Source organism: Oculina patagonica, chromosome 14, assembly GCF_052425735.1.
Source record: "Oculina patagonica isolate OP01 chromosome 14, crgOcupat, whole genome shotgun sequence".
Taxonomy (NCBI): domain Eukaryota; kingdom Metazoa; phylum Cnidaria; class Anthozoa; order Scleractinia; family Oculinidae; genus Oculina; species Oculina patagonica.
Window position 1 is genome coordinate 19,543,870 of NC_135771.1, and position 25,933 is coordinate 19,569,802.

General features: G+C 39.8%; 1 protein-coding gene across 1 annotated transcript in view; it reads right to left on the minus strand.

The window, feature by feature from the left end:
• Positions 1-1,115: 1,115 nt before the first annotated feature.
• LOC144637836 (proteasome adapter and scaffold protein ECM29-like) overlaps positions 1,116-25,933 on the minus strand; it is a 40,284-nt gene continuing 15,466 nt past the window's right edge. The window contains 39 exon segments of the mRNA XM_078496915.1: positions 1,116-3,262; positions 3,350-3,421; positions 3,891-4,003; positions 4,490-4,595; positions 5,050-5,191; positions 5,807-5,953; positions 6,396-6,444; positions 6,856-6,899; positions 7,067-7,149; positions 7,242-7,370; positions 7,960-8,031; positions 8,352-8,483; positions 8,573-8,639; positions 9,156-9,247; positions 9,936-10,002; positions 10,134-10,223; positions 10,732-10,791; positions 11,295-11,348; positions 11,603-11,677; positions 12,131-12,164; positions 12,789-12,910; positions 13,272-13,319; positions 13,746-13,851; positions 14,007-14,086; positions 14,593-14,674; positions 15,123-15,211; positions 15,768-15,885; positions 16,499-16,567; positions 17,315-17,429; positions 17,786-17,840; positions 18,590-18,649; positions 19,109-19,312; positions 19,546-19,647; positions 21,221-21,318; positions 21,967-22,083; positions 22,815-23,013; positions 23,727-23,858; positions 24,292-24,324; positions 24,326-24,396. Coding sequence (XP_078353041.1) covers positions 3,120-3,262; positions 3,350-3,421; positions 3,891-4,003; positions 4,490-4,595; positions 5,050-5,191; positions 5,807-5,953; positions 6,396-6,444; positions 6,856-6,899; positions 7,067-7,149; positions 7,242-7,370; positions 7,960-8,031; positions 8,352-8,483; positions 8,573-8,639; positions 9,156-9,247; positions 9,936-10,002; positions 10,134-10,223; positions 10,732-10,791; positions 11,295-11,348; positions 11,603-11,677; positions 12,131-12,164; positions 12,789-12,910; positions 13,272-13,319; positions 13,746-13,851; positions 14,007-14,086; positions 14,593-14,674; positions 15,123-15,211; positions 15,768-15,885; positions 16,499-16,567; positions 17,315-17,429; positions 17,786-17,840; positions 18,590-18,649; positions 19,109-19,312; positions 19,546-19,647; positions 21,221-21,318; positions 21,967-22,083; positions 22,815-23,013; positions 23,727-23,858; positions 24,292-24,324; positions 24,326-24,396 — 3,671 coding nt within the window. The 3' untranslated portion in view covers positions 1,116-3,119.

Sequence of the window (25,933 nt, forward strand, 5' to 3'; positions counted from 1 at the left end):
ATAGGAGCAACTAATGAGGTCCACTGAAGGACCGAAACTCGAGTCTTGCATAAGATAAAACATTTGCCAGGAGACATCGTTGCAGCATCCTAGAAACTTCAAATGCAGTAATCAAACTGCCATGGAATTTATTTGTTGGATGCAAGTAACGCAACTTGACAAACTGACAGATAAAAAATAATGGAGGTAAAGTTCAGCTCCTAGAACACCGGCAAATCACAACCACTCAAACTAATAGGAGCTTAAAACAACTCAAAGAAACCATCGCTCTCAATGCTTAGAGAATGCAGTAGCCTTCGAAAGACTCAGATCTTAGACCCTCGCAACCGTGTTAACGAAACGTTATCCTGCAAGCCCCGGGCTGCGAGCTAACCGCCACTTCAGATAAACAAGATGACGGTTGGAGATCCACTGATCCGATACATTTAATAGACTACAACATTCTTTTAAAGGCTATTAAGAATCTTTCAACAAACGCGATCCGATAAACCTAAAGAAATATGCCACAGAGCTAGCAAACGCAATGGCATAAAGATTATTACTGTAACGGCTCTAGAGAGCGTAAAATCCTCCGTTAACAAACTGAAGGCTAACATTTAGCGACCAGTGGGAGTCGTGTCTGGCCTGTCACGTTTAATATTTTCACTTAAAACAAAAATGAAAAACAAAAACAAAACCGGCTGGTCAAAACAAAATATAAAAACAAAAAGGAAAAGGAAAAACATTAAAACAGAAATGAAAAACAAAGAAACAAAAACAAAAACGGCTGGTGACCCTTCTGGGCCGTAAATGAAATGAAAAAAGAAAACAAAAACAAAACGGAAAAGGAAAAAAATTAAAACAAAAATGAAAAACAGAGAAAGAAACAAAAGCAAAAAACCGCTGGTGAAAACAAAATATAAAAACAAAAACAAAAATGAAAAGGAAAAACATTTAAACAGAAATGAAAAACAAAGAAACCAAAACAAAAACGGCTGGTGACCCTTCTGGGCCGCCGTAAGACTGTGAACGGCGAACGAAATAACAAAATGTAGACATATTGTTGTAAGTAAACAGATCTTACACGACGCTTATATGGGTAGTACTAATCTGATTGTATATTGTAACCTTTGTCAAAGCCCAATTTGGCGAATTGCTTGTACATACTGCTGGGAATGAAAACTGGATAAACACAATGTTTTTTGTTAAGCGCATCCTGTATGATACCTGACTAGCCTAAACTGCTTTCAGTTGTTTTTACCAAATTTTATGAAGTACATAAAGTCAGTAGGTTGAATCTGCAGTTTAATAAATCGAGTCGCTTAGCTTTTTTGTTTCCCAATTTTTTGGTAGCTTTAATAGTATTTTTTTATAGTACAGCACAACTACTGTAAATAATAATAAGGGTAGACTAATAAAATAAATATATTGTTTTACATTATTGCGTTCTCCTTTATCGAACGCTATTTTGATTTGGGGAGTGCCCAATGCCTGCATGGGCATCCATGCGCAACGATTGCTGCCTTGTCCCTAGATGCAAAGACAGGTCCATAATACTATGCACACCGTGTTCCAACCAAGGAGGGACGCCTGGGAACGAGCTAGGTGCGAGGATTCATTATTTCGCGCCAGGCATACACTGCTATTGAGTGAAAAAGGTATTAAACATTAACATTATCGGAATGCTTCTGTAACTCGGGTTTCGCATGGAGCAAAGATACCTTGCATGGGTTCGACCAAAGTAAAATCAGTTGAAGTGAATTACGGATAGATTGTTGCACGACCAATTTACCGGTCAAGATTAAAATTTCTTTAGGCTCACACCAGCTAAACATGCAATTAAATCATATCATAATGATAGTTTGTTATGACCAATCAACGTCTAGCGCCAGTACCTTTCGCATTGCAGTGCTCATTTCAAAATGCCGACTTTTGATCTTTGATGCAAGTGGGTTTCCTGTGCTATTCATGGGTAAATGTTTCAATAATTAATTCTACTCATCGCCTAAATGTGTGCCTTTTTCAAAATCAACCCGTTATTTGTTGCTTGTGAATGCAAATTATGGATTGTTTTAAAATTAGAACATGAAGTATATAGAGTGTGACAAAATTATCGAAGTTTAGCAAATATATTAAATATTTTTCCAGTCAACCCGCGGATTTTCTTACTACATTAAACTGCTCCCAGTTGAACACAAGCAACGAGATTATCTTATCACTAGTGGGAAGAATCTCTTGGTTTTTGTCCTGGATTTATTTCAGTCCGGACTTTCTCCCAAACCTCATTAAAATTCGAATTAAAATAATATTACTAGAATACGTGTAATCTCTCCTTTGTTCTTAAATTCAGTCAAGCAGGCGCGCGATAAAATTAATACTTCAGTCTATTTGTGCAAAGTAATTTTAGACTACAGCATTACCTTTTTATAATTTTAAATATTTCTTTTTACAATATATCATTTTTAAAGTCCCTCTAAGAGAGAGCCTTTCTCATTGTGCAAAATAAGATTGTCGTGTTGTGTTCTGTGAAGTGTCAAGCACCATCGTTGTTTTTTTTTTTTTTTTTTTTTTGGGGGGGGGGTGGGTGAAATACGTATGGAGGGGGGATGGAATATAGGGTGTTCTGACCTTCTTGTTTCCTGTACCTTTACTCCCCCCCCCCCCCCCTTCTATTATGAAAGAGGAAAAAGGAAAATGTTCGATATAGTGTGCCCCGGGGTGGAAACGCTCGGGTCGTCTGCCTGAAGAGCGAGTGTGATACCGCTACGCCACCGGGAGCCGGCTCCCAGAATTTGTAAATTTTAACTATATATCGTGTTTCCCTTACAAATATCGATAGCTAACCGTAAACAGGCTAACCAAAGTGCATAGTAGGCTAACCGAAGTGCATAGTAGGCTAACCGAAGTGCATAGTAGGCTAACCGAAGTGAATAGTAGGCTAACCATAGTGCATAGTAGGCTAACCAGAGTGCATAGCAGGCTAACCGGTACTAGTTACCAGCCGACGACCGTAAGTGGCGGCCATCTTGAAGTGGGCGTAAAAAAAAAAATTGCCCGTCCCGGGTCTTTGCGTGATTGAAAATTCTTTCAGGATTGAAGAACAGTGAACGTTTCTATGAAATTTTATCATAGGATGAAAGCTAGGAGCCAAGTGAAAGTAACTTGTTTTTCAGTTCCGCAGCTTTATCGCGTATATTGGGCTCCTTGTCACTGTAAACGTATTTGAGACTGTCTAAAATGTGTTCCTTTAGCTCTTCAGTCAGCAACGATAAACGAATGTGCCCTGAAAAGTAACAAACGAGTTAATATTGTTTGTTCAAGTTTAGTTAGAATAATAGCGACAAATGCAGACAAGTAAGAGAAAAACAACCTTTCAGAGCGGAGTAAACTGTCTCCAAAACTTCAACTGCTCCTAACCGCACTGCGGCATATTTTTTAACCTCTGAAAAAGAAGAAAGCAAAAAAAAAAAAAGGAGGAAAACTGGTCGTTGGAGGGAGGTTTCAACAATAAGAGTATCGATTGGTACGCTGTTGGGATAGAAATCTTTTTGTTAGTTCAGTGAATAGTCAAACGAGCTGAAAGGACGCAGAAGCTGAAATCAACTACTATGTAGTCAAACAAATTAAAACTTTAGACGACTCTCGTAAAAATTCGGAAGGTTCAACGTTAGTGAGGGCACGTGTACGGGAGTCAAAGAGAGCGCGTTGGAGCTGCTTGTCAAACGCGTTATCTCTTTCGCAGCCCTTATTTGGGTCGTCACGCAACACGTCTCCTACTTGTGGGTATGGGTGTTGCGTGACGAACCATTTTAAAACAGTTGCAAAGTAGACTCGTCCGTAACTAGTTCTTAGACTGCTAAAACAAGACAGATAAAAAACCGCAATGAAATGTTATTTTGAACGAAACAAACCTAAGCATTCACAGACAGGTGGAATGAACTGTTCTAAGAAACTTCTCAGCATGGTTATTCTGTCTATACTCTCTTCAGTTGAGCCGTCTGGTGTTCCACTTATCCAATCCATTCTGAAAACAAAATGTAAAATTAAACGATAAAGTGCATTTTTAAAACCTTCCTCTTTCTAGCTGGAAGAAATTTCCCAAGGAGACTAGCTATTTAAGCAAAATTTAAGAATTTGACATAAAAGACACCATTTTGCCAAATATCGATTAGTCCAGGCAAACCGTTGCCTCACCGCACGCTCTACCTCCTCCTCACCCACCCCACCGTCCGCGCACCAAAGCGGACTTATAAGATTCGACCCGAAAATTCCATACGGATGACGTAGCACTACAGAGACCCATGTATCGTCTCCGATTGGTCGTTGCTCAGTTTTGAATTTTCGCGCGAAAGTTACAACCAATCAGAATCGCCTCACAGATCGACCTGCAGAGCTTTTGCCCTCGAACAATCAGAAGCGAAGTGATTGCAGAGAATTGCTGGGCTTTTGAAAAAGAAAGTAAATAAAACGTACTGATTGACTCCAGTAGGAGTATTTTACTTTATCTAACCTTTCAATAAACAACTTAATGGCTGATAAAACCACGAGTTGTACTTTCCATGTATTTGAAGTAAGGGCGCTCGTGAGTATGGAACAGAAGCGCTCACCATGTTTATCTGTTAAATAAAAAAGCAAAAAAAGGAAATAAAAAAGAGAGCCCATGCAAAGCCTTTCAAATGGGTAAGGTTAAGAATCCGATCGAAACAACATCGGCCGACATTCTACCGACTCATCGGCCTACAGACCGACACACTACCGACGCGAAGGCCGACAAAATACGAACGCTATAATAAGAATTATCGTTAGCTTTTAGAGCTGTTTGTTTTTGGCTCTCGACAGAACCGTTTGAGAAAAGAATTTTCAACACGCTTTCTTATGAAAGGTTTTCCAGATACTTCAGGATACTTCAAAGAAGAACTACAAAGACGACTTTATGCCTTCTGAATGAGTGTGGAATTTATTTTTTTGCCACTTCTGTCCCATGTTTAATGCTATGGCTTCCGGATTCGACGCCTCGAGAATCTGTAAGCCGCTGCTTTAAATACTGAGCACATTGGTGCAAAAGCTCACCTTGTGAATCAGTGGCATTTTTCGGCCATGACTGTCCCAGACAATCAAAAGCACAAACCAAGAATTCCTGATTAACTTTTTTGTCCTTCTCTTCCTCCTCATCATTTTCCTCTTCATTTTCTTCCCCTTCCTCTTTTGGTTCCTGTCAATTAAAACAATAAAATCAAAGAAATGGAAAAATAGAACACTTAAGGAATTCTAAATATCACGTCTTCACGTATTTAAGCCTGCAAGAAGTGACAAAAGTGTTGACACTGTCATTTTTAGCCCCATTTTATTGTAATACGGTCCCCTTTCCCCTCTTTTCAAACCACCTCTCCCCCATCAATGTTGAAGCTTGTTTTTGGAAGCCTTCGCTGCAATCATACACATTGTATGGTTGAGGAAGGGTATTTTGGCAGAGTGTAGTAAAATTTAAAAGCTAGTGATAAATCTGCCACAAAAACTGCAATGCGAAGTCAATGTGCCAACTACTGTTGTCACTGATTGTGTAGCCTGCGACTCCTGGCAAACGTGTTGCTTAGCAACTTATGGTACTATGGTACATGTCAAATTTCCAAGTATTCGCAAGTGTAAGCGGGGTTTTTACTGTTAATATTATCAATTTTAATATTTTAGACTTAATAAGGAAACACTTTGTTCTGATTATTAGAAGTCGATGTTAGGCCTGGTTTTCGGGGTGAGGTTTCAAAGCGGTCAAACGCAAAATCTAGAAATTGTAGACGGTAATAAAAAAATATTTAAACAAAGCACTCACGGGAGCAATGATAGGGAAGAGGAGCTCGGATATTTGTTGAAATCTGTCAATGGAATATTCCTGGACGATTTCTCCAAAGCACTTCAATGCAGCCATCTTGTATGTTGGATTTTCCTTTCTGCATTCCTTGAATACAGAGTCAAGAACCTAGCGTAAAAAAGAAAGAGGATAACACGTTACAATGACTGGATAAGAAGATGTAATTTCTGGAACATGTCCTGGCGATGGTGATATTTGTTAAATATTAACCAATCATAAAGCGAATCAAAGTGTCTGCAGCAAATACATAACAATAACCTGAGATCATGTCCTCTCTCCCTACTTTATCACGAAAAGAGAAAAAAGAACGCCTGATCACAGGTTAACATAACAATAGATTGGTCCACGCGTCATGTCCCAGGCACTGAAGCCTTCTCTCGTGTTTACCAATCTTAAAAGATCCTCTTTTGCACTTTTAAGAGGACACGAAAAGGAATGAGGACTTAACAGAACCATTCATTTGAACCTTTTTTCTAAGGGAGTTGATTAACGTTTTGGCAAAACCTAGTAAACGGTAACTTTTTAATGAAAGTAAAGTTGTTTGTCTTACTTTTTCAATATCTGGATCCACTCTTGGAGATGACTCCTCCATAGATTTCCTGAAAAAAGAAATGGCATTCAACTGAATACTTAAAACCGAAGGAGTTATACGCAACACTAGATATCGTCTGCGATACGTTTTTCGATTTCCGCCAAACAAGCAACGGGTCGCAGCTTCCAGTTGTTTCTCGCCAAAATGTACCACGTCCGTCACCACGTCCATGACATGACGCGTCTGCCAGCCAGTGTTTCCCGCCAAAACTCGGCACCTACAATGGAATCCTAATTTCTTGAACCTCCAATGGAAACGAAAATTGGTTTGAGATTTGGGAACAAAACTGCAGTGTGCGACTGAGGGAAGCAAATCCAAGGGAAACAACGTTTGGTTCGACTATCCGCGAGATTTGAGAAACCGAGAGTTCGAAAAATTGGAATTGCATTGTACCTTCGTGCGTCTAACTGCGTCTTACCTGCATTTGATACAAACACAGGACACTGCCGAGAGTAAGGCTTCCTGTTAGGACAAAACAGAACAAATAGTTATACAATCCCAGTTGCTGCTACTGGCTACAACAAATAGGAGGCTTTCTAACGAGGAAAGGGGCGTATCTTTTTTCATACTTTTCTTCACGAGAGAGCCTGTTCACAGTTTTACAAACAGACAGATTATCACACACTTACTTTGCCTGTCCACGTTCGACCGACCAATCCGCTGACCAAAGCACCAAGCAATTTACCAAGATACGGTTGGGACAGAGAAGATCCTGAATCAAAGGAAACACACACAGATGTAAATAAATCCTTATATTGATCAAAAAAGGTAATTTTATGTTTTACTTTTGATCTTCATTCGTACCCAGTTTTTGAGCTATTGCAGATATCGCGACGGCAGCCTGGGCCTTAGTCGTCCATGACTGTGACGTCAAAGCCGGACATGTGATAGAGACTATTTCATCCAAGTACAGTCGTATTCCTGACTCAGTACCTGACAAAGGAAGCAGATGAACAGTTACCACGAGCAAAGAGAAACTTTGTTACAAATCAAATGGTGGGTAACTCTTTCTACGCTTGGCACCAGTTACACGTTACACGCTTGACACGGGTGACGCGTTTTCTTGCAATTAACACCAGTTGCACGTTTTCCCTTGCTCGACACGGGTAACGCGTTTTTCCGCACTTAGCATCAGTTGCACGTTTTCCTACGCTCGACACGGGTAACGCGTTTTCCAGCACTTAGCACCAGTTACACGTTTTCCCTCGCTTGACACGGCTAACGCGTTTTCCCGTGTTTCGCACCAGTTGCACGTTTTCCCGCGCTTGACACGGGTAACGCGTTTTCCCGCACTTAGCACCAGTTGCACGTTTTCCGCACTTGCACCGGTTACATTTTTCCCGCGCTTAAATCCAGTTTGAAATGGTTTATTATCTATCAGCCTGCATAGTCATTAGGTATTGATCAGATATGTGACTGCTTTGGTTTCAAAGTTTACGTTTATCATTGACAAACCATTACGCCATCGAATTGAAGTATAACCCAAAGTGCGCAATTAAATGGCAATAAACACTTGATTTACCTGGTGTGTTCTCCAGCCAAATTTCCTCCCACAAGGACTCATTAGTACTTGAACTGCTACCAGCTGTTACAGCTGTGGACATAATGATATATAAAACTGATTTCTACGGTCCTTCTACACACTACACTACTACACTTATAAATATCACCCACTGAACCAACGTCTCTAAAACTGAAAGATTTCACTTTACCTGATCGCAATACCCTTTTCAGCCAACTGATCAAAATACTCATTCTCATTACAGATCTCCATACATTTCTTCTAATGTCAGCTCCGAGAATTTGGTGTTAAATTAAAGAATAACCCGTAGTTGACGACTTTCTTCAATCTGATCATCTGTTTGTTGAACAACGTATCGATAATGTAAGGGGAAATCAGGTTTTGATCAGTACCTGTTGTCTTCTTCTCGTGCATAGCGAAGAAGACCGCTGGAAGGGCCTTGGCTGTGTGGCGCTTCATTACATCCGGGGAATACCGTGAAATTGCTTGGAGCGTAAGACCGCAAGCTAACCGCAAGCCCTCGTCTGCAAGAAAGGATTGAAACCCACAGTGTTTTTGGAATTTCAATACGAAAACGGTTTAAAGGTTAAAATCTGTTAAACACCTTTTTTACCTTCCTTTTCAAAGTACCAGTTCTTTATCTTATCGATAAGTTTCTCTACGCTACTGTCTTTGGCTACCTGTAGAGAATCAAGACATCAAATTTTAGTCATAAGTTTTTCTCCAAGTTTTCATAAACAAGTATCTGCGTAGGATTTTACAGTTGGTATCGTTAGATAGAGTTAGTAACATCGAGCTATGGCAGAGATCTGGGCAAAGTTCAGTGGGGGAAGCTATCCGGGGAAGGAAATGGAAATGTAAGGAAGCCTTTCTGTACCATCACGAGGCAAACTTTGACCTGGATTTCTCAAGGGAGTTGAAAGAGAAGTCGACCACGGAACACCTGAAGACATTCGCTAGAAGCACAAGATCAAGTCCATGGGCAAGAGTTGGTACCAGCCAGAGAGGGATGCACAGGACACTAGGCTATGGCGGGAGACTGTTGATGGCCTATGCTCCTGAGAAGGAGTGAAAGGCTAACTACTTCTACTATTACTTATCATGAAAAGCAAAGTGACTAGCAAATTCTCCCAACTTGTACAATAAGAAAAGTACAATGTTCTCTTAGGAGAATTTGCATGTTTGATCAGATTTACCTTGACCAGGTGACCAATAGCAGTGGCGTAAGATGTTCTCACAGAAGCGCTACGATCACTCAGTCCAGACGTTAACGCATTTAGGAGTTTTCCTGTGAGATAAAAACGAAAGAAACACTTTTATCAATCTGTATGTAAAATAAAGAAATACCTCAATAATGAGACTTTGTACAAGAGCAACGGTGAACGAAATTGCATAGGTGTTACATTCTTTTAAGGTCGTTTTACAGGAGGGAAAATACTTTTCTTTGGAGTGTATTTACCCAACGACTGTGTACTATAACTTTATTTCCAACTAACTTACAAACTCGAATGAACACTGATAGTTTAGCCATGTTTGGGTTTTCCTTGACCAAAAAAACTGGGCCACTGTGAGCACAGCAATCAATAAGAAACACGGAAAGACAAAAATCAAATAACTGTGGCAATGAAATGAGAAACAGCGCAACCGGCGATAGTGCGCTCAAAATCATTGTTAAACAAACAATAATACTCTCGCATCGACGGGAAACATGCTTAGTAAATCTCAAGGAAGAAAAACAAATCTTATGGAGAGCCTATCCCATTTTCGGTCCCAAAGCTGCTTGTTCCTTTTAGCCGGCTGAGCCCTTGTTTTGTAAGGGATTTTACTACGCTTGATTTGATTGGCTAGATTTAAATTGTTTTGGTTGAACATCTAGCCAATCAAATCATGTGTCCCCAGAGCCACTTGTTCCTCGTGCCCCAGGCTCAGCCGGCTAAGAGGGACAAGCAGGCTCTGGGGACTAGAATGAGCCTTACCAGCAAATGGAGTCAGATCTTGCGAACACTGCATTGCAAGAGAAACAACAAAACCAGCACTTCCTGCCTACAAAGCAACGTCAATATAAAACTCGTTAGGTTTTATACGAATCTTTTCACTCAATTCTCGACGAAAAGTGAATGAAGAAAAATCTTTAAATCAGAGGTAAGAAACCATTAGTGAAGAAATGAAGTTACCTTTGTTCCCAGTCCAACCCCGGTTCGTAAGAGATCAGATAGTCTGGGTACGAGTTCTGGAAGAACTGTCCCGTCTACATATTGAACGCACTAAAAAAAATGAAAGAACAGTTAGCAGGCAGAACAAGATAGAACTACAAACTCTAACATTTATGAAGTTGGATACTGTCAGCTACTGTTTTAACAAACTAACGCCCCCCCCCCCTCCCTACATGCAACATCTGTTCTCTGTTCGTGATTTTTCTTACAGTAACCGTAACTCTGAGAACATCCTGCAAGTACCCAAACCAAAGACAAATTATCTTAAAAGCAGTTTTGGTTATTCCGGGGCTGTTCTTTGGAATGGACTGCCATCTAAACTAGGTAAGCCATTAACCCTAGCAAGCTTCAGAAAGGGAATCAATGACTATTGTTCCTCAACGGGCACCCACACGGCAAGCACGTAAAACAGCATTATAGATGTTTTTATCTTTTTATACTGATGTTATTTTTTCAATCGTGTTTAAATAAAGTTTTGTCTGTCTAAGCAATAGCTGACAGTCACACAGTTTCCCTTTCCCATTAGAGCAAAGTACAATAAGCAAGAATCAATATTCACCATGTTGATCGTTTCCATCATCGGGGACATTTTGGTTGCAGCGATTCTTACTCCTTCAAGCTAAAAAAAAGATACAAACACGTCAAACATAACAGTAACTATAACACTACACTGTTAAAAAAAAATTGAAATCCTTTGGGACGCTAAAGCTTAAAGCATTAAAGGGACAGTGTCATGGATTTTAGCCAAACTTAGGCATCGGAAATGACCTTTAAATTTGTTTAAGCATATAAAATAACCTCTAAAAACAGTGAAGGAATATTTAAATAACACACCAAATGCAAAAGGAGGTACCGATGGCCAAAATTGTCGAAGATTGAAACGGATTGTGATATGGGTTTTTGAAATATGGTCCGGCGGATCAGTTTTCAAAGTTAATCATGTCTGCTTGTAACTTTAAATTATAACGCCCGGGAGACACATTTGGCTGCAATGAAGCTATGGTTTTGTTTTTTACAATCATAGAATTAATTTCTTTGCAAACTTCTAGTTTCATAGCGAAGATTTGACAAAATTAAATATCATAATATTAACTTAGTCGTGACACAGTCCCTTTAACATACCTTCTCTTGAACGTCTTCACTTTTATGAAGTTGTAGACTTAAAGTGTTCATCGACTGTAAGATGAAAACAAAACACGATGTTACAGCAGATAGGACGTGCAGTTTCAATTTCTGCGATTATTTTCTCTGTCGATAAAAACTATATTATATTATGGTGAATTACAGAAGTAAAGTACTGGCTTTGCAACAGACCAGTAACTTATCAGGAATGCCACTCAAACATCAGAAACAAACATTTTAATCAAAGATAACATACATTTCGCTAGGACATCTAGGATTACTTTAAATACTCTAACAATGTATCAAACCTGGTTTTCCAAGCCACTAAGCGATTCTAGAAGAGCGATCACCAGGAGTGGAATATGAGGCTTTAGTAAAGCGCCCTATAAAGAACACAACGTCTTTATCAGCAAACTTAATTGTTAGCCATTTTAACTAGTTTACAAAACACCAAATACTTTGTTAGTACAAGGCATTTCCGCCTTTGCGCTGGGGACTGGAAAGCGGAGATGCCCTAGAGACGAGGTTGGTTACTTCTTTGGTTTTGCTTCCGTGAATGGTGTTTTCCCGCCATAATGTGCCGTGACCAATTTTTTTACGTTTTTTCCCGCCAAAACCTAGGTGTTTGGTTTAAACAGTTGTGCAACGTTTTTTTTAATGTTTCACCGTAAACAGTTTTAAGTACATAAATTAACCTTTAAGGAAGTTTGTGTACAAGTCACAAAAGGACTATTTATGGATAATTAAATGCTCTCCAGCCTATTAACTAATTTCATCCTCCATTACAAAGGGAAAACGCTGTACAATGAAGGAAAATTAAATGGAAAGGAACTTACCGCATTCTTGCTTATTTTCACTATGGTAGACAAGCTGTGCAAAAAATAAGAGAGAGAAAAGAACAACAGTGTAGGTGGCCTGGACATTATTAACCAAATGATTTGTAACTGCAACTTAACTTTTTCTTGTCCCTAACGCAACTTGTTTAATAGACCTTCAGTTTTAGTTATTTCTGGCGCCCTGTTACCATACTTCAGTTATTAGATCCTACTATTGGTACAAATAAAATGTTGTTGTTGTTGAAAAAAGTGACAAAGAAATGTCCTTTAGTGTAGCAGTTGCTATTGTTTTAGGGACTAGGGGCATTGTTCTTGTCGATTTTCAATTTTTCTCCCAATTGAAAGAGTTCACAAATAGTATTAATATTCGGCCCTGGTAATTATGGGCCCTTTGCAGCAAACAGTTACGTGGTACAAAATCCGCCATGCTGGCGGGCAAGCTCAGCTTTGGGACATTCAAAACAAAGGAAAGTCAAGCATGACTGGTCGAAGTCGCTTTGTTTTGGATGTCCCAGCGTGTAGGTTGCCCTCTAGCAAGGTAATATTTTGTATCATGCGATCGTTAGCTGCATAGGGCCCTTTGTTATTAATGAAATGAAGCTAAGGTATGGGAATTTGCTCTGGCCTGACTAGGACAAGCCCACACTCAATTCTATACCTGATAGCTCTGACTTCTTCTGCTCTGTTCGGCACTCCTTTGTGTAACAGAGTGGGAAGGACCAATGCAATTGCTGTTTCACCAATCTTGCCTTGATTCACATCACAAACACGAATGGACACCTAAATATCAAACAGAAAACATACCAGTTATTTAACGCTTTCGAGTTGTATACCATAGAATATCCCACGAGTCACTTGTATTTTCGCGGTATACGCTAACTAAATTTCGCCGAGTAAAATGATCGTAGTGTACGATGGGAAGGTTGGGGTGAAAACCGTCGAAGATGAAACAGCTTTTCAGTATTTTGATTGGCTGTATTTTATTTATCTTATATAAGGCCTTTTTTCAAATTGCAGTTGATAATTAAGGTAAATCAACCGCCACTTTAGATTAAAACAAATTTTTCGAGTTTTTGCCTTTTGCTTACAGTCACAGGATTAGTTCGTATAGTATAGTCAAAGAATTGTTCGTTAATCGTACCTTGCTTAATGTCCTGCATGCCACCTCTGCTGCCTGTCTGACAGACTCCTACAAAGTAAGACACAGATGATGCTTGGCTCAAATATATGTCATGTACCGGAAATGAAATCACCGACAGAAATCGTTTCCAACTTGTTTTCCCTCCTTGATATTAAGCAACCATATGGTGTAAATTGTCTTGCTTTCATTTTGTGTGGCTGCCAATTTCTGCTTTGTTTGTTTGTTTGTGTTTTTCTGTGGGGGAGGGGGGGGGGCATGGCTGCAATACCTTACATTGTGGTATGTAAGTATGTAGTTTTTACTGTAGCCGTGTAGCGGTTTTCGCAGCTTGCAAAGGCAGCAGGCTAAGAAAACAACAGCTTTATTAAGGTACTTTTACAGACTTATAAAAACATATGATAATGAAGAACCAGAAAACAGTATCCCGATGTTTATGCAGTGAAGAATACAGCACACTGCATGCAGACAACAAACCTTGATATCATCACGTGCTCTAAAACACAGCTCCCAGAGTCTCGGAATGGACTCAAGCATGTCATCTACAGATCGACCGCTGAGCAAATCACTGAGGGCCATGCAACTAGAATTAAAAAAAGCGTAAGATGAGGTCTAGCCACATTGTATCCAATATACTAAACAGTACAGCCATCCGCCAGGGTTCTATCTACAGGGATTACTAACACTGTATGCTGTACGCTGTATACGATAAACTTACATTTATTTAATTTTACTCACCTTGACTGTCTCACTCTCCATATGTTGCTTTCTAAACTGGTCTTCAAGTCCTCCAGTATTTCATTCACATATTTATCGACCTGATAATGCAAAAGGATGATAACAATTAGGCAAGGATCAACAAATACTGTGATGTCCATCTTGTATCCCTATTATGTATCGACAAGACCACTCCCGATTCTAGCAAATTGTCCTTTCTTTTATTTCTTACATCCACTGTAGCATTTCACTTGGCAAATCAATACGTTTGTTCACGTTTAAGCAGTACCAGTATCTGCTGGCCATGGGAGCTGTATTGTTAACACAGTTGCGACAACCAGTCTTGCAACACCTATCCTTACAAGGGACACGACACAAGGGTGTTACGTTTGCGACTCTACTAAGAAAACTATCAGTTTAGAATTGATTATTCTGCCAATTTTAAACCCTATGGATGGCTCCAGATTTTGGATTCCACATTTTCCGAGGAAATTCTTGTAAATAAAACAACAGACTTTTCGTTCAGGCGATGATGCTTTCCAATCTGTACAAACCGTGAGCCAAACGGTTTTCTGATGCCAATGCCATAAATGAATAATAAACTAACCGTTTTCTTTGTCTCTGGTACAAGAGCCGCCCAGATGCTGGCCATTGCTTGCTGTATCTTTATATTGGGGTCATACTGATACCTGGTTTCAAAGAACACAGGATTAAATTAAATTAAAAACGTCCCAGTCTACTCTCTACAAAGCGGAAAACGAAACTTTTGATGTGGTACTAAAGAGCTGTTAAGGATTATTTTCCAGCTTCTCTCATATATCTCAATAGGAAGATGAATATGCTCAAGTTGCGGTTTACAAGGTGGTCAGTTGTTGCTGCGAGAGTTCTGTGACAGTAGTTGATGAAGGTAACTGTGTTAGGGCTGATTTACACGGTACAACTTTCTCGCATGCGACAAGCTTACAGCAGGCCTACGACATGACTTAAAACCATTTACACGCGCGTGTTTGTCATAAAGATGTGGAAGGTTGATTTACACGACTCGATTCTTGTTGGTCCGGTTGTAGTCATGGCGTAAGCGTGTCGCATGCGATAATCGTAGACTAAACCAGTACCGCTGATTTTACTTCAGTTTACCTGAACAGCTTTGGCACAATTTTCGGAAGATACGGTTCCAACTGCTCTCTAGAATGCGCGGCTATAGATGAGAAACCAAATGCTGCACCCTGGAAACATAAAAGAAACAAAAATTATGTTTTACTAAAATTCAGTTGCATTACTACATGTACTTCCCCTGAATGGAATGCTAGTCTCTTACAAGTGAGTAAGTTCCCACCTTTGTGCCAGTTTGTTCTAACTGATCGCCGTTATATATTTAGGCCGTGTTCACACTTAGTGCCCGAGCACTGGACCTGAGCATCGCAAAAAGTGGCGTCGTGTTCACACACAGAAAACCAAAGTATTCAAGTACCATTAAGTGCCCGAATCATGGCGTGGGCACATGAAAAAATAGTATGCTTTCACATTAGTGTCTAGCGAGAATCGCCAGTACTTGTGCTCCGTACCCAGGCACCAAGTGTTAACACATCCTAATACACCTGGGTGGAGAAAGGCACTGTGAGAATACAGTGTCTTGCACAAGAACACAACGCAGTGCCACGACCAGGGCTCAAACCAGGACTTCTCAAGCCAAAGTCTTAAACACGAAACCCAAAGGTCATGCACCCACAATCAACTTTTTTTTAATATAAAAAAAAGAGAACAATAGTCCGCATACAGTACCTTACGGGAGTTCCAGAGTGCGTTATGATTGGCAAGATGCATGAACTTGTAAATCAAGTCTGGCTGGTTGAGATCGCTCGCAATAGAGCACAGCTCCTTGTACGTCGATATCCCACCCCTGAAATGCAAAGTGAGGCGGAAAACATGAACATCCTAGTTGTCATTCAATAAAATAGAGCGGTTTTTACTTGAGTGTAGAAAGTAATTCGCGTTTGAGTTTTGCATTACTACGCTATCTACATCTACATTTAATATGTCGGTAAAAAGTCCATACGGGTATCACACCAACGTCTAAAAATAAGTAAAAATAAATATATACATATACAATAACTGAAAAATTCTACGCTATGTGATTGGTTTAAAAATTTTACACCACTTTCTTAGCCAATCATGACTCGATCGCGCACGTTTTCGCGCGCTCGTGCCGGCTTTATGTATTTGCTTCGAGTTTTGTTTGGTTTACTGGATTGTCTGTGTTCTTTGTTATTGGCTAGAGTGATTACTTTGGTTTTGGTTTTACGACACAATTGAAAACTGCTCTATTGTCAAAGGTAAGCCAAACTAAAACCAATCGTGAATTGGGTTGGTGGCTTTTCCGACGTTTATCATCGGTAACAAGATTTTACTGCGAGCTCCGACTGGGCGATTAGGCGCGTGTTGTGATTGGCTCACGTTTTAGAACAGTCATAAGAAAGCAATTCATTCTTCACGTGATAGACCACGTGACCTACCCTTCAGGAGCCCGTCCCAGTTCTCCCTCCTCAAAGATCTTGGTGTTTTCAGTGACGTGTTGGTTTCGTCTGCAATGAAACAGAATAGGGGAAACGAGTCAAGAAACTAAGATATCAGACGATAGGAGAGAGCAGAAGTAAATTCGACGAGTGATAACTTATGGTGATATTTATCTGAGTAAGTACCAATCCGTTCTCATTCCTCGGAAATACCTGTCCCCTTTAGCCGGCAGGGACGGCATGAAGGAAAGGTGGTTTTGGGGACAAATGATTCAACTAGCTAGATTTTAACAAAAGAAATGTAGCCAAGAAAATCAACCATTTTAAAGTTGTGAGCTTTGTGAGGCATTGATCATTCTGTATTTAAATGTTGATTCAATGGGTTTTCACTAATGACATATAAAGTACTCCTGGCGTAAATCATACTCGGAGACCCAAGGGCAGTTAGTGGGGGAAAAGGAAATCAAAACTGCGGTTAAAAATCGGCAAAGAAAAGTTGGAGAGCGAATGCTACATTGTAACTGGACAGAAAAAATCTTTTGTATTAGGGAGTACTTTGTTTAATTCTGCCCAATCGGCGAACAGAAACCTTTAAGATCACTTTCATGTGTTCTTACGTTCTTACATACAGTACTTTCATTCCAATTTACATCAGCAAGCCGAAAAAAAGGGGGGCGAATCCTTAGGGCTCCTTGCTTTTGCTCCAATTTTCCTTAGCCAATTTTTTTCCCACAGTTTCGACTTTCCCTTGCCCCTACTAACTGTCCCTCGGTCAAGGAGGATGAGGGCAAATTTGTGAGCCGTTTAATTGCTTACCTCCTACCAGTCATCAGCGTATCGACCAATAAGGACACGAGCTCATCTTTGTTCTCTCCACCGCCGTGTTCGTACACTAGACCCAGGCCTTTTGAGGCTACTTCTTGAGTAAGGTCTACAAAACAAATTGATAGAAAATGTTTTGGAACGACTTTATTGTTTCCTGTTGACTTTCCAAAGACACAGAGAACAGTAAACAGCAGTTAGTCCAATGTCAAATTGTTTAATTTTACGGGAAAAAAAACAGCGAGAGTCGACAGAGTTTTTCGAAGAGTTTTTTATGTTAACTGGGTGCAAGCTGTAAGTCCAGAAGAAATCTCTTCAAGTCGTTTTTGTTTGACACGACTCCAAGACTTGCTACCAGTGCGTATTGCAAGTGTAGGCACATACATTTTAATGTAAAACAGGTCCCACTTCTTTTAGTTTTTACTACAAGATAACATGAACTAGGTGGAAAGTGCTCATTCATACCATCTGTTTCTGCCAACATGTTCATGAAGACCATTTGGATTTCTTTGAGCTTTGCCTGAAAGAAAAGTGGTTTACCATGTTAGGACGAAAATGACACAATTTTATACAACTGAGTTAAAAAAGGTAGAATGTTAAATACTTTCTTTGAAACGGTACAGTCGAGGGTACTGACGATAGCGAAGCAATTGTATAACAGTTTACATTTAAAAAAAAAAACACTGACAAAATGGCCAGATAGGCCAAGAAATTGGTCTGAAACAAATTAAAATTGCGCTTAAAATAATGTACCAATGGTAGAAACATTACAAATAATCGGTTGGGAAACCAAATCTTAATCAACGATTAATGGGATGTCCATTTGACACTTCCTCTTAAGCCAATTTATTTAATTACTTAAAATGTTTTTCACACACTGTATTGTTATGCACGTATCAATGTTATGCTGCTGGGTGGGGAGAGGGCATTTGAACTTAGCTGAGACTTTTTGATCAAATGCCCAACCCCATGGCATTTGTGGATGTTCAAAAAAGTCACTAAACTTCAATAAAATGCTGTAACAAAGTCCATTTAAACGGTCAAAAGTCCCCATTATGGGCAAACAATTAGTGTCAAATTCCCCGCCTATGCCCGGCCTCCCCCCCCCCCAGCGGCTAAACATTGATAGGTGCATTACCAGCAGTATAAATTCAAATAATTTGCAAACTCATTGTAACAATGATGGAATATCCATCTAAAACAGTTCTCAATGTTAAAAAAGCCATGTCTGAAAATTATCTTACTAAGGTAATAAAGTAATGACTAAACCTGTACAACTTTGTGATCCCCTGAATACTTCACAAGAGACAACAACCAGATACAAGAGGCCTGGAAGAGAAAGTAAATGTTGTGAAAAATTGACTTTTGGGAACATTTCTGCATACTTTACTTAGTTGCTCTTGTAAGCAAGCGAGTAAACAAGAAATTAAAACATTATATTTTCCCCCTAATTATCACTGGGGAGGTGCCGTGGCCTAGTGGTTAGTGCGCTGGACTTCGGATCAAGTAGTCCACCTTTGAGCCCTGCCCAGGGTCATTGTGTTGTGTTCTTGGGCAAGACACTTTACAATCATAGTCCCTCTCTCCACATAGGTGTATAATGGGTACCGTTGAAATAACAGCTGGACGGGTACCCTGCAATGGACTAGCATCCCATTCAGGAAGGAGAAGAAATACTCATAGTCCTTCATGCTACTGGAACCGGGATAAGCTCCGGCCTGATGGGCCACTAGGCTCAAAAACAGCTTGCTTTTATCAGAATTATCATTAAACAGACCTGAGACATACCTGTCTGACATATGGGGCTGTACTCGTGGCGTATTTGCTGACAATCATGTCAATCAGTTCTTCCATGGCCCCTCCTATGTCACTGGATTCTGGGCTTTTAAGTTGTTCAACTACCCAAGGATCGCTGGCGACTTCTGACTTCCTGCCGGCCCCTGCACACGATAGGGCCTCCCCTATTGTGAACTGCAGCTCCACTTGACGAATCTGTTACCAAGACAACAAACAACTGTAATGAATGCCTTCAAATAATTATTATTGTTTAAACGCTGAAAAAAGGCTGATTCGCAGTGAGACCAGCAGAAAAACTTGAACAATAATACAGTGCAACTCTGTATTAAGACAGCAACTGAAAGTCGAATTTTATCTTTTTTAGCGTGTATTCTCGACTTATATATGTCTTCCTAAGTTACAAATCACTTTAAAAACGTTTCCATTACCTTCGATGCCTCACACAAGCCATTGATCAGTTTGTTATGATGTGGGAAATTCTCATCTCCGACCAAAAGGAAACCAAGGGCATGAGCAGCATGTTCTTTCACCTGTCAATCAGAAGAAGTTTGGTATTTTCATTGGCTGAGAGCCCATCACGTGATCTACAAATAACTACCTGCAAGTTATGGTCTTCTCATATGCAACATGCAATATTCTGTTCATGCGTAGTTATGTGAATAATGGCAGCTCGTTTTCCAGAGTCGTCAGAGGGAAATTTGAAATGTTTACTAGCTAGACTTAACAAAACAGCGAGAATACAATGAAAGTAACGAATGCATTTTGGCAATATCTGAAGGAAAGAGAACTGCATGAAGACCAGCTCATTTCATTGAAGGAATATTAATTTTATTTATGGGTAGAGATGGGTGCCGGGACCCAATGAAAAAAGAAGAAACAGAAAAAAACAAAAGGACACAGAGAGAAAAAAAGAGGAGAGAAAAAAAGGAAGGAGAGAAGAAAAAAGACCAAGACAGAGAAAAAGAAAAAAAAAAAAAAAAAAAAAAATGAAAAGATGAAGGAAAGAAAGAGGGAAAAAAGGGAACAGGGAAAAAAAAAGAAAAGACAGAGACAAAATGAAAAGGACAAAACGCCAGCACCAGACAAATGCCGGGGAGAGAAGACGCCGGGGAGTGCACACGGGGAGGCGAGGAAGTGATCTGTTCAGGCCTTGTGATAGGGGGCTGAGGTGTGTTGTCGAGATGGGAGTTGTGTTGGTGCGGGCTGGAGGGGCGAGGGTGGAGTGGGTGTCCGGTCTGAGAGGAGGGGGCGGAGGGCGTGCTGAGTGAGTAGCGGGGGAGGGGCTTGTTTTGTGTGGGTATGAGCGAGCTGGGGGAACCAGGGCGGGGGAAGTGAACGAAGATTGTATATTAATCTGTATTACTTCAGTAAGGTAGCACACTCTCGAAAATACTTGTGAAATTTTTGAAAACAAACTCACTGATCGAATGATAAAACAGTTATTGAACTTGGTTTCGCAAAATAACGTGATTTGTCAGTCTCGCAGATCAATTAATTGATCAAATAATTGATTAGCTTGCCACTACCAAATCACGATATTTTGCTCAATCTCGTCAATAATTGTTTGATCCCAATTGCCTTACGAAAGCATCCATGGCCCATTCCATAATGAACTTGATGCCCTATGATAGTTTTTTACCCAAAACCCTAACTTCTAAACTTCTTTAAAACAAAACAACCTTGGGGAATTTGGCAGTCTGCCTGAAGTTTTATCATCCTAATTTCTTCAAACCTGGGCCACATAATTATACTCCCATCAGGGTTCGTACACTTTTTCAGGCCAAAAATTCAAGGACTTTTCAAGGACTTTCCAGCACCCTTCTTGGAAATTTCAAGGACTTTTGTTCATGAAATTTACCCCAAATCAATGATTTCCCGTCTGTTATGCCGTTGATGTGCTTGCTGAAGAACTAAAAAAATCGCTTATTTTGGCGGTCTTCTCGTTGCCTTGAAGCTTTTTGACGTTCAATAAAAAATCAAGGACTTTCAAGGACCGAAAACCAATTTCAAGTACTTTCAAGCCCTTGAAATCGAACTCCTAAAATTCAAGGGTTTTCAAGATGCGTACCAACCCTGTCCCATACACACCAATGATTTAATTACCTTATTTTCCTTAGCATTCTGCAGTACAGCAAGTAACATTTCTACAACGGACAACTTGCTGACAAGATCTTTTGCAGCGGAAGACTGAGTAGTATCATCTAAACAATAATGCAAGAACAACAATAAAACTTACAGACCTCCCTACTCGAATTCTGACGGGAAACGAAAAACAGTTCACGTTAGCGGGGTTCGAGTTATCAGGGTCGATTAAATATAAATTTGCCAAGTTAATGATTGAAAGTTTACTGATTTTTCAGCACTTCAGTATACAGTACAGTCCGAATTAAACTTATCTCGTCAGAAACTCTAACCCGATCTTAAATTCTTATGATAAGAATGGAAAAAGTGCTGTCAAATATGTGATCTGTTCGTTGCTCTAATCAATGGGCATCCGTTGGGAGTTGCAAGAACCGGAATTCGAGTTATCGGGGTAAATTTGACCCAAATTTTGATCAAGGGAAACGAAATTTAGTTCGAGTTAGCTGGGTTTTCGAGTTATCCGAGTTCGTGTTAACTGGGTAAAAATAACTGGAAAGTGGGTTCAAAATCCAAGGGAAATTGAAGTTAGTTTGAGTTAGTGGGGTTCTTTGAGTTATCCAAGTTCGAGTTACCGGGGTTCTACTGTATATATGATTTGAAATAGCCTCCTGTCTTTAATAAGACCCCCCCCCCCTCCCCATCCCTTCTATGTGCACAAAGTTTATTACAATAGTTTAGTAGCGTCTAGTTTAAAAAAAGATGCAAACCTTGTTCCATTGTTTCAACTCCTACTGGAAGAGGAAGAGGCCCATTTCGACCAATCTCACCAATGGAGTTACAAGCTGAACAGCTTATCAAGGCATTTCTGCTATTGATAAGTTTAACTAAGGAAACAACAAATAAACGAATCAATCACTATGCAAGAGATCATTTTGCGACAAAGAAACAACACAATAGAGTTTTACCAGGGTGAGTACCCTTTTTCACAAAGTTAACACTTTTCCATTACTTTTCCAGGACATTTCAAGGACTCAGATTGATTTTTCCAGGACTCCAAATTTCCCGTTAACCCTCGCACTCCGAAGATCTCAATATTATTTCTCCTTACTGTCTCTTGTGAGAGGCGCGGTGACCTAATGGTTAGCACGCTTGACTTCAAGCCGAACAGCCCGAGTTCGCGGCCTGGCCGGGGCGCTGCATTGTGTTCTTGAGAAAGACACTTTGCTCTCACAGTGCCTCTCTCCACCCAGGTGTATAAATGGGAACCAGCGAATTGATGCTGGGGGGTAACCCTGCGATGGACTAGCATCCCATCCAGGGGGGAGTAGCAATACTCCTAGTCGCTTAATGCCTTAATGCTACGGAAACTGGGATAAGCTCCGGCTGTATGGGCCACTTGGCCTGGACAAAGACTTTACTGCCTGAACATTTCTTATAATGTTAGTTCTGAGAATTCAGTTGTTACTCGAGTTAAACAGACTTCCAGAACTCACCAGGACCAGTGGTCTTTTTCCAGGACTTTCCTGTCCTGGAAAGTGACACAATAAAATAATAGGACTTTCCAGGTTCTCCAGGACCCGTACAAACCCGGCCTGTTTTACGTTTAATGACCAACCTAGTTTTTCAACACTCTTAGAAAGAAGCTCCATTTCTGCTTGTTTATTGGTAACATTCAGAACATCCCCAGAACCTTCAACCTCCATGTCCTCTACCACCAAGTCCTCTTTGCTTGAAACCTTTAATGCCTCTTGGTAAAGATGTCTTGCTATGACAAAACCCAGTGTACTCACTGAACCAAGCTGCATCTCAAATAGCTAGAAAATACAAGTACTGTTGTATTGATGGCGAGTTAAATTAACTACAAAATATTTTATGACAATTAAGTATCATAGTTGAGTACTAACAGTAGGGTAGTTGGGGTAGTATTAACTAGAATATGCGAAGTGTAGTTGAGAATATCAGCTGCACAGTTAAGGTAAGATCAACTAGAATATGAGTAGTAAAGTTGGGGAAAAAATAACTAGAAAATAAGTAGTAAAGTTGGAGTAGAATTAACTAGAAAATAAGTAGTGTTGTTGGGATCAAAAAAATAGAACACCATCAAAGAGAAAATTCACTTATAGTAATATGAGCACTACAGAAAGAGCAATATGTGTGGAATAATTGGGACAAAATTACTACAGTATGAGTTGCATGGGAAGAGTAAAATTAACTTAAATACGGGGAGTATAGTTTGGGTAAAATTAACTAGAAAATTGAGCAGCATATTTGGCAAGGGTACAATTTGGAAAATTATGTATGGTGTATTTATAGGTTATTTTAATCATGGTAACTGCCTACAGTTGAATCCCAATAACTTGAACCTTCAAAGGAAATCCAAAAAGGTTCGAGTTATCGGGAGTTCAAGTTATTGAGGGAAAAAATAGTAAGAAATTAATGACCTGGAGGGGAATTGAAAAAGGTTTGAGTTAGCGGGAGATTCGAGTTATTGAGGGTTTGAGTTTTCAGTATTTTTTGTAGCACTGACCTCACTATCAACAGCTGCAGAGAGTTCTTTAATTACAGTCACAAATGAATCTTCACTCATTGTACAAGTGACAACAGCCAGCAGTTGCCCAGCATATTGACGGGCATCTTCTCTACTGGAGAATGTAAAGCTCTAAAAGAAGCAAATTAGCACATAACATTTCTTGAAATGAAAACTAAAAAGTAAAAACTTCAAAGTTGACCAATTACAAAAAGATAAAAAAAGTCGCTTTAAGACTTACTTGGCATGGTTTAGATGAATAAGAAACATTATTTTAAGAGGGTTGCACTTAACAGTCTATTATTGTAAACTGTCAAACTTGTGGCCTTCAGATTCCCAATGCAATTGAATTGGAATTTACGTGTTGGTTTTTGTGGAAGGGTGAAAACAGGAGAACCCGGAGAAAAACCCTCAGAGCAAGGATAAGAACCAACAGCATACTCAACCCACATATGACGCCAGGTCTGGAAAACGAACCTGGGAGGCGAGTGCTCTCATCCCTACTTCCCATACAAACTGGGATAGCCTCAATAAGGGCTTCTTTTCTTCCCGTTTAGAAACTAACCTTGATCCAGTCAAGCTTTTCATGAAATACTCCCTGCTAGTTGTTCAGGTGCAACAGCAACAACTTGGAGAAGACAGCACAGAGCAACAGCATGGAGATCAGCTCCTACATTTGAAAACAGTGACTTTTCAGAGAATTTTCAATTTCTAGAATATGCACATACTGTACAGTAATACACCGTTTGTAACCCCTGGGCTTATAGAACTTGGTAATTTGTTTTGGTAGGGCCTATAACTGGCCCGGGTTCGGTATATCTGATTTGAAAGAGCTTATAAGTAGCATAACAAATTGATTAGAAATGAGCCAGAAAGGAGCAACTTTGAGACCCAAAAAAGGGATATACTGTAATAATTTCACTTTGATTAAATGCTTTGATCTGCATATACTTGCAAACCTTTTCATTTACATCACATTTGTTGCAAAATAAAAATTAATGGTTGTTGTTGTTATTAGAAACTTACTGATAGCCTAAATCTAGTTAAAGTACAGTGTTCTGTAAGGACACCGGTCAGTTAATATGGAAAAGTTAGATGGGGGTGGGCTACTATGGGGGTGGGGGAGGGGGGGGCTTGTAATTAACCGGATTATTTTTGTTGTTAGTGGAAAGATGGGCATATAACTCGGGAGGGCCTAAAGGCAGAGAGGGGGAGTGCATTTACAGTATGGGTCTTGATAATCATTTTACAGAAGTTATACCAGTAAACAATCCTGGGTGTCATAATATTTCTATTTTTACCCTGCCCTTTCAATTTTGTTTTTAAAACATTAGAGAATCTTTGTTTAGCATTCTGATATGACCCTAAATAGCAATATCAGTGAAAGTTTCAGATATCTGCACTGCGATCATGAAGGTGTCACAGTTAACCCACCCTACGACTTGACATGAGCATTTAACAAATGGCCACATGATGAACCAAATGCTTACTCTGTTGAAGCAGTCAACCAGAAAAACATGTCACTCAAGTATCCCTGGCAATCTGACAACATAGCAAACAGAGTATTATCTGCTCACACGATATCAGCAAAGCCAATAACTGGGGCTAGCTGAGAAGTCAGCAAGGTGGGTGTCACTGTGACATCAGACCTTTTACCTCATCATCATTAACCTTCACTTTTGCTAATAGTACTTTGTCACATATTATTGTGTTTTATTTCCTAATTCTGGAACTTGAACATGACTTTTAATTAAAAATAATTATTATTTACATACCGTATTTATTCAATCAAGCGCCCTGGGCGCTTATTAAAGTTTTGGACCTTGAGAGTGGGCGCTTATTCGAGGTGGGCGCTTATTCGAGGCTGGGCGCTTATTACATTTTCGCCATTTCTCGCAAGTAGTAAGTTTATTTTACAACAAAACAATGAATAATAATGAAACGTGAAGATGTACAAAGCAAAATTTTAACTGTTCATTGAAAGTGTCTGTAAAATACTAAGAAAACTCGGTCTTCAGGGAACCCTCTTAGTAGTACTTAGTCAATTTCAATCTCAATGTCAATTATAATCAAAGTATTCCCCTTTTGCACTTCAGTATTTTTTGAAGGGAGGTAGGGGGGGCGCTTATTCGAGGCTGGGTGTTTATTAACTTTTCCTACCTACAGGGTGGGTGCTTATTCGAGGTGGGCGGTTATTCGAGGTTGGG